The 15,137-nt window shown below is 27.3% G+C and overlaps 1 protein-coding gene across 1 annotated transcript in view; it reads left to right on the top strand.

Moving 5' to 3' along the window:
• aacs (acetoacetyl-CoA synthetase) overlaps window positions 1-15,137 on the top strand; it is a 161,995-nt gene that overhangs the window by 36,139 nt on the left and 110,719 nt on the right. The window contains exons 2-3 of the mRNA XM_061931729.2: window positions 5,313-5,416; window positions 10,672-10,792. Of these exons, the coding sequence (XP_061787713.1) occupies window positions 5,313-5,416; window positions 10,672-10,792 (225 nt within the window). The remainder of the gene's footprint in view (window positions 1-5,312; window positions 5,417-10,671; window positions 10,793-15,137) is intronic.

The raw sequence follows: 15,137 nt of genomic DNA, 5'->3' as shown, positions 1-15,137 counted from the left end.
CTAATATTTTGTTATTGAAAAGTAGTATAAAGGTGTACCTAATACTTAGTTATTGACTAGTAGTCTAAAGTTGTACCTAATACTTTGTTATTGACTAGTAGTATAGAGTTGTACCTAAGACTTTGTTATTGACTAGTAGTATAGAGTTGTACCTAAGACTTTGTTATTGAAAAGTAGCATGAAAGTGTACCTAATAATTTGTTATTGAAAAGTAGTATAAATGTTTAACCTATTACTTTGTTATTGACTAGTAGTCTAAAGTTGTACCTAATACTTTGTTATTGAAAAGTAGTATAAAGGTGTACCTAATACTTAGTTATTGACTAGCAGTCTAAAGTTGTAGCTAATACTTTGTTATTGACAAGTAGTATAAAGGTGTACCTAATACTTTGTTATTGAGAAGTAGTCTAAAGTTGTACCTAATACTTTGTTATTGAAAAGTAGCATGAAAGTGTACCTAATAATTTGTTATTGAAAAGTAGTATAAATGTTTACCTATTACTTTGTTATTGACTAGTAGTCTAAAGTTGTACCTAATATTTTGTTATTGAAAAGTAGTATAAAGGTGTACCTAATACTTTGTTATTGACTAGTAGTCTAAAGTTGTACCTAATACTTTGATATTGACTAGTTGTCTAAAGTTGTACCTAATACTTTGTTATTGAAAAGTAGCATGAAAGTGTACCTAATAATTTGTTATTGAAAAGTAGTATAAATGTTTACCTATTACTTTGTTATTGACTAGTAGTCTAAAGTTGTACCTAATATTTTGTTATTGAAAAGTAGTATAAAGGTGTACCTAATACTTTGTTATTGACTAGTAGTCTAAAGTTGTACCTAGTACTTTGTTATTGACTAGTAGTATTAAGTTGTACCTAATATTTTGTTATTGAAAAGTAGTATAAAGGTGTACCTAATACTTTGTTATTGAAAAATAGCATGAAGGTGTACCTAGTACTTTGTTATTGAAAAGTAGTATAAAGGTGTACCTAATACTTTGTTATTGACTAGTAGTCTAAAGTTGTACCTAATACTTTGTTATTGAAAAGTAGTATAAAGGTGTACCTAATACTTTGTTATTGACTAGTAGTCTAAAGTTGTACCTAATACTTTGTTATAGAAAAGTAGCATGAAAGTGTACCTAATAATTTGTTATTGAAAAGTAGTATAAATGTTTACATATTACTTTGTTATTGACTAGTAGTCTAAAGTTGTACCTAATACTTTGTTATTGACTAGTAGTATAGAGTTGTACCTAAGACTTTGTTATTGAAAAATAGCATGAAGGTGTACCTAGTACTTTGTTATTGAAAAGTAGTATAAAGGTGTACCTAATACTTTGTTATAGAAAAGTAGCATGAAAGTGTACCTAATAATTTGTTATTGAAAAGTAGTATAAATGTTTACCTATTACTTTGTTATTGACTAGTAGTCTAAAGTTGTACATAATACTTTGTTATTGAAAAGTAGTATAAAGGTGTACCTAATACTTAGTTATTGACTAGTAGTCTAAAGTTGTACATAATACTTTGTTATTGAAAAGTAGTATAAAGGTGTACCTAATACTTTGTTATTGACTAGTAGTCTAAAGTTGTACCTAATACTTTGTTATAGAAAAGTAGCATGAAAGTGTACCTAATAATTTGTTATTGAAAAGTAGTATAAATGTTTACATATTACTTTGTTATTGACTAGTAGTCTAAAGTTGTACCTAATACTTTGTTATTGACTAGTAGTATAGAGTTGTACCTAAGACTTTGTTATTGAAAAATAGCATGAAGGTGTACCTAGTACTTTGTTATTGAAAAGTAGTATAAAGGTGAACCTAATACTTTGTTATTGACTAGTAGTCTAAAGTTGTACCTAATACTTTGATATTGACTAGTTGTCTAAAGTTGTACCTAATACTTTGTTATTGAAAAGTAGCATGAAAGTGTACCTAATAATTTGTTATTGAAAAGTAGTATAAATGTTTACCTATTACTTTGTTATTGACTAGTAGTCTAAAGTTGTACCTAATATTTTGTTATTGAAAAGTAGTATAAAGGTGTACCTAATACTTTGTTATTGACTAGTAGTCTAAAGTTGTACCTAGTACTTTGTTATTGACTAGTAGTATTAAGTTGTACCTAATATTTTGTTATTGAAAAGTAGTATAAAGGTGTACCTAATACTTTGTTATTGAAAAATAGCATGAAGGTGTACCTAGTACTTTGTTATTGAAAAGTAGTATAAAGGTGTACCTAATACTTTGTTATTGACTAGTAGTCTAAAGTTGTACCTAGTACTTTGTTATTGACTAGTAGTATTAAGTTGTACCTAAGACTTTGTTATTGAAAAGTAGTATAAAGGTGTACCTAGTACTTTGTTATTGAAAAGCAGTATAAAGGTGTACCTAATACTTAGTTATTGACTAGTAGTCTAAAGTTGTACCTAATATTTTGTTATTGACTAGTAGTATAGAGTTGTACCTAATACTTTGTTATTGAAAAATAGCATAAAGGTGTGCATAATACTTTGTTATTGACTAGTAGTATTAAGGTGTACCTAATACTTTGTTATTGAAAAGTAGTATACAAGTGTACCTAATACTTTGTTATTGAGTAGTAGTATTAAGTTGTACCTAAGACTTTGTTATTGAAAAATAGCATGAAGTTGTACCTAGTACTTTGTTATTGAAAAGTAGTATAAAGGTGTACCTAATACTTTGTTATAGAAAAGTAGCATTGAAGTGTACCTAATAATTTGTTATTGAAAAGTAGTATAAATGTTTACCTATTACTTTGTTATTGACTAGTAGTCTAAAGTTGTACATAATACTTTGTTATTGAAAAGTAGTATAAAGGTGTACCTAATACTTTGTTATTGACTAGTAGTCTAAAGTTGTACCTAATACTTTGTTATAGAAAAGTAGCATGAAAGTGTACCTAATAATTTGTTATTGAAAAGTAGTATAAATGTTTACATATTACTTTGTTATTGACTAGTAGTCTAAAGGTGTACCTAATACTTTGTTATTGAAAAGTAGTATAAAGGTGTACCTAATACTTAGTTATTGACTAGTAGTCTAAAGTTGTACCTAATACTTTGTTATTGACTAGTAGTATAGAGTTGTACCTAAGACTTTGTTATTGAAAAATAGCATGAAGGTGTACCTAATAATTTGTTATTGAAAAGTAGTATAAATGTTTACCTATTACTTTGTTATTGAAAAGTAGCATGAAAGTGTACCTATTAATTTGTTATTGAAAAGTAGCATAAATGTTTACCTATTACTTTGTTATTGACTAGTAGTATTAAGTTGTACCTAAGACTTTGTTATTGAAAAATAGCATGAAGGTGTACCTAGTACTTTGTTATTGAAAAGTAGTACAACGTTGTACCTATTACTTTGTTATTGACTAGTAGTATAAAGGTGTACCTAATACTTAGTTATTGACTAGTAGTCTAAAGTTGTACCTAGTACTTTGTTATTGACTAGTAGTATAGAGTTGTACCTAAGACTTTGTTATTGAAAAATAGCATGGAGGTGTACCTAGTACTTTGTTATTGAGAAGTAGTATAAAGGTGTACCTCAGACTTTGTTATTGAAAAAAAGCATGAAGGTGTACCTAGTACTTTGTTATTGAAAAGTAGTATAAAGGTGTACCTAATACTTTGTTATTGAAAAATAGCATGAAGGTGTACCTAGTACTTTGTTATTGAGAAGTAGTATAAAGGTGTACCTAATACTTTGTTATTGACTAGTAGTCTAAAATTGTACCTAATACTTTGTTATTGAAAAGTAGTATAAATGTTTACCTATTACTTTGTTATTGACTAGTAGTCTAAAGTTGTACCTAATACTTTGTTATTGAAAAGTAGTATAAAGGTGTACCTAATACTTTGTTATTGAAAAATAGCATGAAGGTGTACCTAGTACTTTGTTCTTGAAAAGTAGTATAAAGGTGTACCTAATACTTAGTTATTGACTAGTAGTCTAAAGTTGTACCTAATACTTTGTTATTGAAAAGTAGCATGAAAGTGTACCTAATAATTTGTTATTGAAAAGTAGTATAAATGTTTACCTATTACTTTGTTATTGACTAGTAGTCTAAAGGTGTACCTCATACTTTGTTATTGAAAAGTAGTATAAAGGTGTACCTAATACTTTGTTATTGACTAGTAGTCTAAAGTTGTACCTAATAATTTGTTATTGAAAAGTAGTATAAATGTTTACCTATTACTTTGTTATTGACTAGTAGTCTAAAGTTGTACCTAATATTTTGTTATTGAAAAGTAGTATAAAGGTGTACCTAATACTTTGTTATTGAAAAGTAGTATAAAGGTGTACCTAATACTTAGTTATTGACTAGTAGTCTAAAGTTGTACCTAATACTTTGTTATTGACTAGTAGTATAGAGTTGTACCTAAGACTTTGTTATTGAAAAATATCATGAAGGTGTACCTAGTACTTTGTTATTGAAAAGTAGTATAAAGGTGTACCTAGTACTTTGTTATTGAAAAGTAGTATAAAGGTGTACCTAATACTTTGTTACTGGAAAGTAGTATAAAGGTGTACCTAATACTTAGTTATTGACTAGTAGTCTAAAGTTGTACCTAATACTTTGTTATTGACTAGTAGTCTAAAGTTGTACCTAATACTTTGTTATTGACTAGTAGTTTAGAGTTGTACCTAATACTTTGTTATTGACTAGTAGTTTAGAGTTGTACCTAATACTTTGTTATTGAAAAGTAGCATGGAGGTGTACCTAGTACTTTGTTATTGAGAAGTAGTATAAAGATGTACCTCATACTTTGTTATTGAGAAGTAGTATAAAGGTGTACCTAATACTTTGTTATTGAAAAGTAGCATGAAAGTGTACCTAATAATTTGTTATTGAAAAGTAGTATAAATGTTTACCTATTACTTTGTTATTGACTAGTAGTCTAAAGTTGTACCTAATACTTTGTTATTGACTAGTAGTGTAGAGTTGTACCTAATACTTTGTTATTGAAAAGTAGTATAAAGGTGTACCTAATACTTTGTTATTGAAAAGTAGCATGAAGATGTACCTTGTACATTGTTATTGAAAAGTAGCATGCAGGTGTACCTTGTACATTGTTATTGAAAAGTAGCATGCAGGTGTACCTTGTACATTGTTATTGAAAAGTAGCATGCAGGTGTACCTTGTACATTGTTATTGAGAAGTAGCATGCAGGTGTACCTTGTACATTGTTATTGAAAAGTAGCATGCAGGTGTACCTTGTACATTGTTATTGAAAAGTAGCATGCAGGTGTAGCTCACAGACGATGATGTTTGTGTCACTAGTCAACTACGCCGACTTGTACCAGTGGTCGTTGGACTGCTACCCAGACTTCTGGGCTCACGTGTGGAGCTTCTGTGGCCTCGTCAGCTCCAAAAGATACGAAGAGGTGAGTGGACCTTCTCTCAGGTGGAACATCGTCCATGTTTGAAATGTTTCATGACAACTTCTTCCATCAGGAAGCACAAATCATCTGTTGTGAATGATTCAATAAGGCTCGTGTGTTAGGGCACATTTGTCATCCTCATTCATATTCATTCCCAATTCATCATTTTTTTTAAATTGCAAAATTTTTTTTTTTCAAATAATAATAAATAGAAAAAAAAAAAATTTCTAAACCATCTCCATCCTTTTCCATCCATCTCTTGGTTTTAAATACGCATTGAAGGGAAATAAAAATCTACGTACCACTTTATAGGCGTATTTTTCCTGATAAATGAAAATAAATGAATTCAGGATGAATGATATCAGACATCATGTTATTTATTTAATAGTAAAAAATAAAGAATTCAGCGTGAATGATATCAGATATAGTGTTATTCATTAAACAATAACAACTGGTACATTTTAGATACATGATATCATACACTGTGTTATTCATTAAACAATAAAAATAATAATTTTAAGGCAAATTATATCAGATGCTCTTGATAATCATTAAACAAATAAAACAATTATGAATTCAGGATAAATGATACCAGATAGTCATTAAACATTAAAAATAAGGAATTCAGGATGAATGATATCAGACAGCATGTTATTCATTTAATAGTAAAAATAAAGAATTCAGCGTGAATGATATCAGATAAAGTGTTATTCATTAAACAATAACAACTGATACATTTTAGATACTTGATATCATACACTGTGTTATTCATTAAACAATAAAAATAATAATTTTAGGGCAAATTATATCAGATGCTCTTGATAATCATTAAAAAATAAAACAATTATGAATTCAGGATAAATGATACCAGATAGTCAAATAAAGAATTCAGGATGAATGATATCAGACAGCATGTTATTCATTTAATAGTAAAAAATAAAGAATTCAGCGTGAATTATATCAGATAAAGTGTTATTCATTAAACAATAACAACTGATACATTTTAGATACTTGATATCATACACTGTGTTATTCATTAAACAATAAAAATAATTTTTGGACAAATTTTATCAGATGCTCTTGATAATCATTAAACAATAAAACAATTATGAATTCAGGATAAATGATACCAGATAGTCATTAAACATTAAAAATAAGGAGTTCAGGATGAATGATATCAGACAGCATGTTATTTATTTAATAGTAAAAAATAAAGAATTCAGCGTGAATGATGTCAGATAAAGTGTTATTCATTGAACAATAACAACTGGTACATTTTAGATACATGATATCATACACTGTGTTATTCATTAAACAATAAAAATAATAATTTTAAGGCAAATTATATCAGATGCTCTTGATAATCATTAAACAAATAAAACAATTATGAATTCAGGATAAATGATACCAGATAGTCATTAAACATTAAAAATAAGGAATTCAGGATGAATGATATCAGACAGTGTGTTATTCATTTAATAGTTAAAAATAAAGAATTCAGCGTGAATTATATCAGATAAAGTGTTATTCATTGAACAATAACAACTGATACATGATATCATACACTGTGTTATTCATTAAACAATAAAAATAATAATTTTAGGGCAAATTATATCAGATGCTCTTGATAATCATTAAACAATAAAGCAATTATGAATTCAGGATCAATTATACCAGATACGGTGTTAGTCATTAAACATTAAAAATAAGGAATTCAGGATAAATGATATGAGATACTGTGTTTGTCAATAAAAAAAAAAAAAAAAAAAAAAAAAAAATCAGAATAAATAACATCAGGTACACTGTTATTCATTAAACAATTAAACAAAAATTCAGGATAAATGATATCAGATACCATGTTATTTTCTAAACAATAATATACGTAGTTCAGGATAAATGATATCAGAGACAGTGTTATTCATTAAACAATAAAATAAGAAGTTCAGGATAAATGATATCAGACACTGTGTTATTCATTGAACAAAAACACTGAATTCAGGATAAATGATATCAGATACCGTGATCAGATACTGTGTTATTTATTAAACGAAAACAATGAATTCAGGATGAATGATATCAGATACACTGTTATTCATTAAACAATAAAATAAGAAATTCAGGATAAATGATATCAGATAAAGTGTTATTCATTGAACAATAACAACTGGTACATTTTAGATACATGATATCATACACTGTGTTATTCATTAAACAATAAAAATAATTTTTGGACAAATTTTATCAGATGCTCTTGATAATCATTAAACAATAAAACAATTATGAATTCAGGATATATGATACCAGATAGTCATTAAACATTAAAAATAAGGAATTCAGGATGAATGATATCAGACAGCATGTTATTTATTTAATAGTAAAAAATAAAGAATTCAGCGTGAATGATGTCAGATAAAGTGTTATTCATTGAACAATAACAACTGGTACATTTTAGATACATGATATCATACACTGTGTTATTCATTAAACAATAAAAATAATAATTTTTGGACAAATTTTATCAGATGCTCTTGATAATCATTAAACAAATAAAACAGTTATGAATTCAGGATAAATGATACCAGATAGTCATTAAAAATTAAAAATAAGGAATTCAGGATGAATGATATCAGACAGCGTGTTATTCATTTAATAGTAAAAATAAAGAATTCAGCGTGAATAATGTCAGATAAAGTGTTATTAATTAAATAATAACAACTGGTACATTTTAGATACATGATATCATACACTGTGTTATTCATTAAACAATAAAAATAATAATTTTTGGACAAATTTTATCAGATGCTCTTGATAATCATTAAACAAATAAAACAATTAGGAATTCAGGATAAATGATACCATATAGTCATTAAACATTAAAAATAAGGAATTCAGGATAAATGACATGAGATACTGTGTTTGTCATTAAAAAATACAAAATAATTAATTCAGGATAAATAACATCAGGTACACTGTTATTCATTAAACAATTAAACAAAAATTCAGGATAAATGATATCAGATACCATGTTATTTTCTAAACAATAATATACGCAGTTCAGGATCAATTATATCAGAGACAGTGTTATTCATTAAACAATAAAATAAGAAGTTCAGGATAAATGATATCAGACACTGTGTTATTCATTAAACAAAAACATTGAATTCAGGATAAATGATATCAGATACCGTGATCAGATACTGTGTTATTTATTAAACAAAAACAATGAATTCAGGATGAATGATATCAGATACACTGTTATTCATTAAACAATAAAATAAGAAATTCAGGATAAATGATATCAGACACTGTGTTTTTCATTAAACAAAAACATTGAATTCAGGACAAATGATATCAGATACCGTTATCAGATACTGTGTTATTTATTAAACGAAAACATTGAATTCAGGATAAATGATATCACATACACTGTTATTCATTAAACAATAAAACAAGAAATTCAGGATAAATGTTATCAGATACTGTTATTTATTAAACAATAATATAAGAAATTCATGATAAAGTATATCAGAGACAGTGTTATTCATTAAACAATAAAATAAGAAGTTCAGGATAAATTATATCAGACACTGTGTTATTCATTAAACAAAAACATTGAATTCAGGATAAATGATATCAGATACCGTTATCAGATACTGTGTTATTGATTAAACAAAAACATTGAATTCAGGATGAATGATATCAGATACACCGTTAGTCATTAAACAATAAAATAAGAAATTCAGGATAAATGATATCAGATACTGTGTTATTCATTAAACAAAGACATTGAATTCAGGATAAATTATATCATATACTGTTATCAGATACTGTGTTATTCATTAAACAAACACATTGAATTCAGGATAAATGAAATCAGATACACTGTTATTCATTAAACAATAAAATAAGAAATTCAGGATAAATGTTATCAGATACTGTTATTTATTAAACAATAATATAAGAAATTCATGATAAAGTATATCAGAGACAGTGTTATTCATTAAACAATAAAATAAGAAGTTCAGGATAAATTATATCAGACACTGTGTTATTCATTAAACAAAAACATTGAATTCAGGATAAATGATATCAGATACCGTTATCAGATACTGTGTTATTGATTAAACGAAAACATTGAATTCAGGATAAATGATATCAGATACACTGTTATTCATTAAACAATAAAATAAGAAATTCAGGATAAATGATATCAGATACTGTGTTATTCATTAAACAAAAACATTGAATTCAGGATACATTATATCACATACTGTTATCAGATACTGTGTTATTTATTAAACAAAAACATTGAATTCAGGATAAATGATATCAGATACACTGTTATTCATTAAACAATAAAATAAGAAATGCAGGATAAATGATATCAGATACTGTGTTATTCATTAAACAAAAACATTGAATTCAGGATAAATTATATCACATACCGTTATCAGAAACTGTGTTATTCATTAAACAAACACATTTAATTCAGGATAAATGAAATCAGATACACTGTTATTCATTAAACTATAAAATATGAAATTCAGGATATATGTTATCAGATACTGTTATTTATTAAACAATAATATAAGAAATTCATTATAAAGTATATCAGAGACAGTGTTATTCATTAAACAATAAAATAATAAATTCAGGATAAATTTGATCAGATACTGTGTTATTCAAATTTAAGCAAAAAAAAGGAATTCAGGGTCAAAAATATCAGATATCGTGTTAGTCATTAAACGATAAAAATTCATGATTTCAGGATAAATCAGTATTATTTTTTAAAGAACAAAAAATTATGAATAGAAAATGGATGGCTGGATGGAATTTAGGATAAATGGTATTAGATGTTGTTAAACAATAACAAAATGAAGGGTTAATAAATGTGTCCGTCTCATGTGTTGCCAGCCAGAACTTTGACGGAAGTTTATCCTGATAAATGTTGTTTTGTTTAGAGGTTAGTTTATCAAATATTATTTAAAAAGTTCAAATCCAAGGTCTTCAAAGCACTTGCTTGAATTGATATCAGAAATGTACCGCTCACGTCCACTAGGTGTCCCGAGTATCACTTTTCGTTATCACAATAATAGTCATAATAAAAAAGAAACCTACATAGCATCTTTAATGTCCAAAATGTATCAAAGTGGATCCAAATCCTTCAATTATTTTACACCCTCGCTGGGAAAAAACCCTGCTTATATTCCGATCTCAGCAGTGATGTCAAAAAGCAAAACGTTGTGGGCGTGTTCCAGGTGGTGGACGTATCCAAGCGGGTCTCCGACGTTCCCCAGTGGTTCAAAGGCGCCCGGCTCAACTACTCGGAGAACCTGCTCAAACACGCCGACCAGGACAAGGTGGCTCTTTATGCTGCAAGTAGGTTGACCTTCCAACTTGTCCACCAAAGGTTTTACGTAGAAGATCTCAGGCATGGCACTGCGTATCATTCCGGGGACTCAGTTCTTCTGCTTTTCCACGCTTCTCATCGTCTTCTTGGCCAACGACAGCGTTAAAGTGAAACTGATATCAAATGTTCCATCATTAATTATCAATCAATCAATGTTTATTTATATAGCCTATTAGTATTTGACATGTCATTATTGACTTGACTCGCTTTGTTTTTGTCTTTCGTCAACCTTTTACAATACATTACAACATTGAACAATACAAATAATTCATTCTGGATAAATGATATCAGATACAGTGTTATTCATGAAACAATAAAATAAGGAATTTTGGATGAATCATATCAGTATTTATTAAACACTAACAATCAATGCATTCATAATAAATGATATCAGACACGGTTATTTATTGAACAATAGCAATCAATGCATTCATGATAAATGATATCAGACACTGTTATTTATTAAAAAATAATGAATGCATTCATGATAAATGATATCAGATACTGTAGTATTTATTCAACAGTAACAATCAATGCATTCATGATAAATGATATCAGACACTGTTATTTATTAAACAATAACAATCATTACATTCAGGATAAATTATAACAGACACGGTGTTATTTATTAACACTAACAATCAATGCATTCATGCTAAATGATATCAGACACTGTGATATTTATTAAACACTAACAATCAATGCATTCATGATAAATGATATCAGACACTGTGATATTTATTAAACACTAACAATCAATGCATTCATGATAATTGATATCAGACACTGTGGTATTTATTAAACACTAACAATCAATGCATTCATGATAAATTATATCAGACACTGTGTTATTTATTAAACAACAACAATGAATGCATTCAGAATAAATGATATCAGACACTGTGGTATTTATTAAACACTAACAATCAATGCATTCATGATAAATGATATCAGACACTGTTATTAATTGAACAATAACAATGAATGCATTCATGATAAATGGTATCAGACACTGTGTTATTTATTGAACAATAACAATGAATGCATGCATGATAAATGATATCAGACAATGTTATTTATTAAACAATAATGAATGCATTCATAATAAATGACATCAGATACTGTTATTTATTCAACGCTAACAATCAATGCACTCATGATAAACGATATCAGACACTGTGTTATTAAACAATAACAATGGATGCATTCAGGATAAATGATATCAGATACCTTAGTATTTATTTAACAGTAACAATCAATGCATTCATGATAAATGATATCAGACACTGTTATTTATTAAACAATAACAATGAATGCATTCAGGATAAATTATAACAGATACTGTGTTATTAATTAACACTAACAATCAATGCATTCATGATAAATGATATCAGACACTGTTATTTATTAAACAATAATGAATGCATTCATAATAAATGATATCAGATACTGTAGTATTTATTTAACAGTAACAATCAATGCATTCATGATAAATGATATCAGACACTGTTATTTATTAAACAATAACAATGAATGCATTCAGGATAAATTACAACAGACACTGTGTTATTTATTAACACTAACAATCAATGCATTCATGCTAAATGATATCAGACACTGTGATATTTATTAAACACCAACAATCAATGCATTCATGATAAATGATATCAGACACTGTGGTATTTATTAACACTAACAATCAATGCATTCATGCTAAATGATATCAGACACTGTGATATTTATTAAACACTAACAATCAATGCATTCATGATAATTGATATCAGACACTGTGGTATTTATTAAACAATAACAATCAATGCATTCAAAATAAATTATATCAGATACTGTGGTATTTAGTAAACACTAACAATCAATGCATTCATGATAAATGATATCAGACACTGTTATTTATTAAACAATAATGAATGCATTCAGGATAAATTATAACAGACACTGTGTTATTTATTAACACTAACAATCAATGCATTCATACTAAATGATATCAGACACTGTTATTTATTAAACAATAATGAATGCATTCATGATAAATGATATCAGATACTGTAGTATTTATTCAACAGTAACAATCAATGCATTCATGATCAATGATACCACACACTGTTATTTATTAAACAATAATGAATGCATTCAGGATAAAGTATAACAGACACTGTGTTATTTATTAACACTAACAATCAATGTATTCATACTAAATGATATCAGACACTGTTATTTATTAAACAATAATGAATGCATTCATAATAAATGATATCAGATACTGTAGTATTTATTTAACAGTAACAATCAATGCATTCATGATAAATGATATCAGACACTGTTATTTATTAAACAATAACAATGAATGCATTCAGGATAAATTACAACAGACACTGTGTTATTTATTAACACTAACAATCAATGCATTCATGCTAAATGATATCAGACACTGTGATATTTATTAAACACCAACAATCAATGCATTCATGATAAATGATATCAGACACTGTGGTATTTATTAAACACTAACAATCAATGCATTCATGATAAATTATATCAGACACTGTGTTATTTATTAAACAATAACAATGAATGCATTCAAAATAAATTATATCAGATATTGTGGTATTTATTAAACACTAACAATCAATGCATTCATGATAAATGATATCAGACACGGTTATTTATTGAACAATAACAATCAATGCATTCATGATAAATGATATCAGACACTGTTATTTATTAAACAATAATTAATGCATTCATGATAAATGATATCAGATACTGTGATATTTATTAAACACTAACAATCAATGCATTCATGATAAATGATATCAGACACTGTGATATTTATTAAACACTAACAATCAATGCATTCATGATAAATGATATCAGACACTGCGTTATTTATTAAACAACAACAATGAATGCATTCAAAATAAATGATATCAGATACTGTGGTATTTATTAAACACTAACAATCAATGCATTCATGATAAATGATATCAGACACTGTTATTCATTGAACAATAACAATCAATGCATTCATGATAAATGATATCAGACACTGTTATTTATTAAACAATAATGAATGCATTCATGGTAAATGATATCAGATACTGTAATATTTATTCAACAGTAACAATCAATGCATTCATGATCAATGATGCCAGACACTGTTATTTATTAAACAATAACAATGAATGCATTCAGGATAAATTATAACAGACACTGTGTTATTTATTAACACTAACAATCAATGCATTCATGCTAAATGATATCAGACACTGTGATATTTATTAAACACTAACAATCAATGCATTCATGATAAATGATATCAGACACTGTGGTATTTATTAAACACTAACAATCAATGCATTCATGATAAATTATATCAGACACTGTGTTATTTATCAAACAATAACAATGAATGCATTCAAAATAAATTATATCAGATACTGTGGTATTTATTAAACACTAGCAATCAATGCATTCATGATAAATGATATCAGACACGGTTATTTATTGAACAATAACAATCAATGCATTCATGATAAATGATATCAGACACTGTTATTTATTAAACAATAATGAATGCATTCATGATAAATGATATCAGATACTGTAGTATTTATTCAACAGTAACAATCAATGTATTCATGATAAATGATATCAGACACTGTTATTTATTAAACAATAACAATGAATGCATTCAGGATAAATTACAACAGACACTGTGTTATTTATTAACACTAACAATCAATGCATTCATGCTAAACGATATCAGACACTGTGATATTTATTAAACACCAACAATCAATGCATTCATGATAAATGATATCAGCTACTGTAGTATTTATTAAACACTAACAATCAATGCATTCATGATAAATGATATCAAACAATGTTATTTATTAAACAATAATGAATGCATTCATGATAAATGACATCAGATACTGTGTTATTTATTCAACGCTAACAATCAATGCACTCATGATAAACAATATCAGACACTGTGTTATTAAACAATAACAATGGATGCATTCAGGATAAATTATATCAGATACCGTAGTATTTATTTAACAGCAACAATCAATGCATTCATGATAAATGATATCAGACACTGTTATTTATTAAACAATAACAATGAATGCATTCAGGATAAATTACAACAGATACTGTGTTATTCATTAACACTAACAATCAATGCATTCATGATAAATTATATTAGACACTGTGGTATTTATTAAACACTAACAATGCATTCATGATGAATGATATCAGACACTGTATTATTTTTTGAACAATAACAATCAA

Source organism: Nerophis lumbriciformis, linkage group LG03 (assembly GCF_033978685.3).
Source record: "Nerophis lumbriciformis linkage group LG03, RoL_Nlum_v2.1, whole genome shotgun sequence".
Classification (NCBI taxonomy): Eukaryota; Metazoa; Chordata; class Actinopteri; order Syngnathiformes; family Syngnathidae; genus Nerophis; species Nerophis lumbriciformis.
The sequence above is the reverse complement of the archived record's forward strand: the minus strand, read 5'-3'. Positions and strand labels throughout refer to the sequence as shown.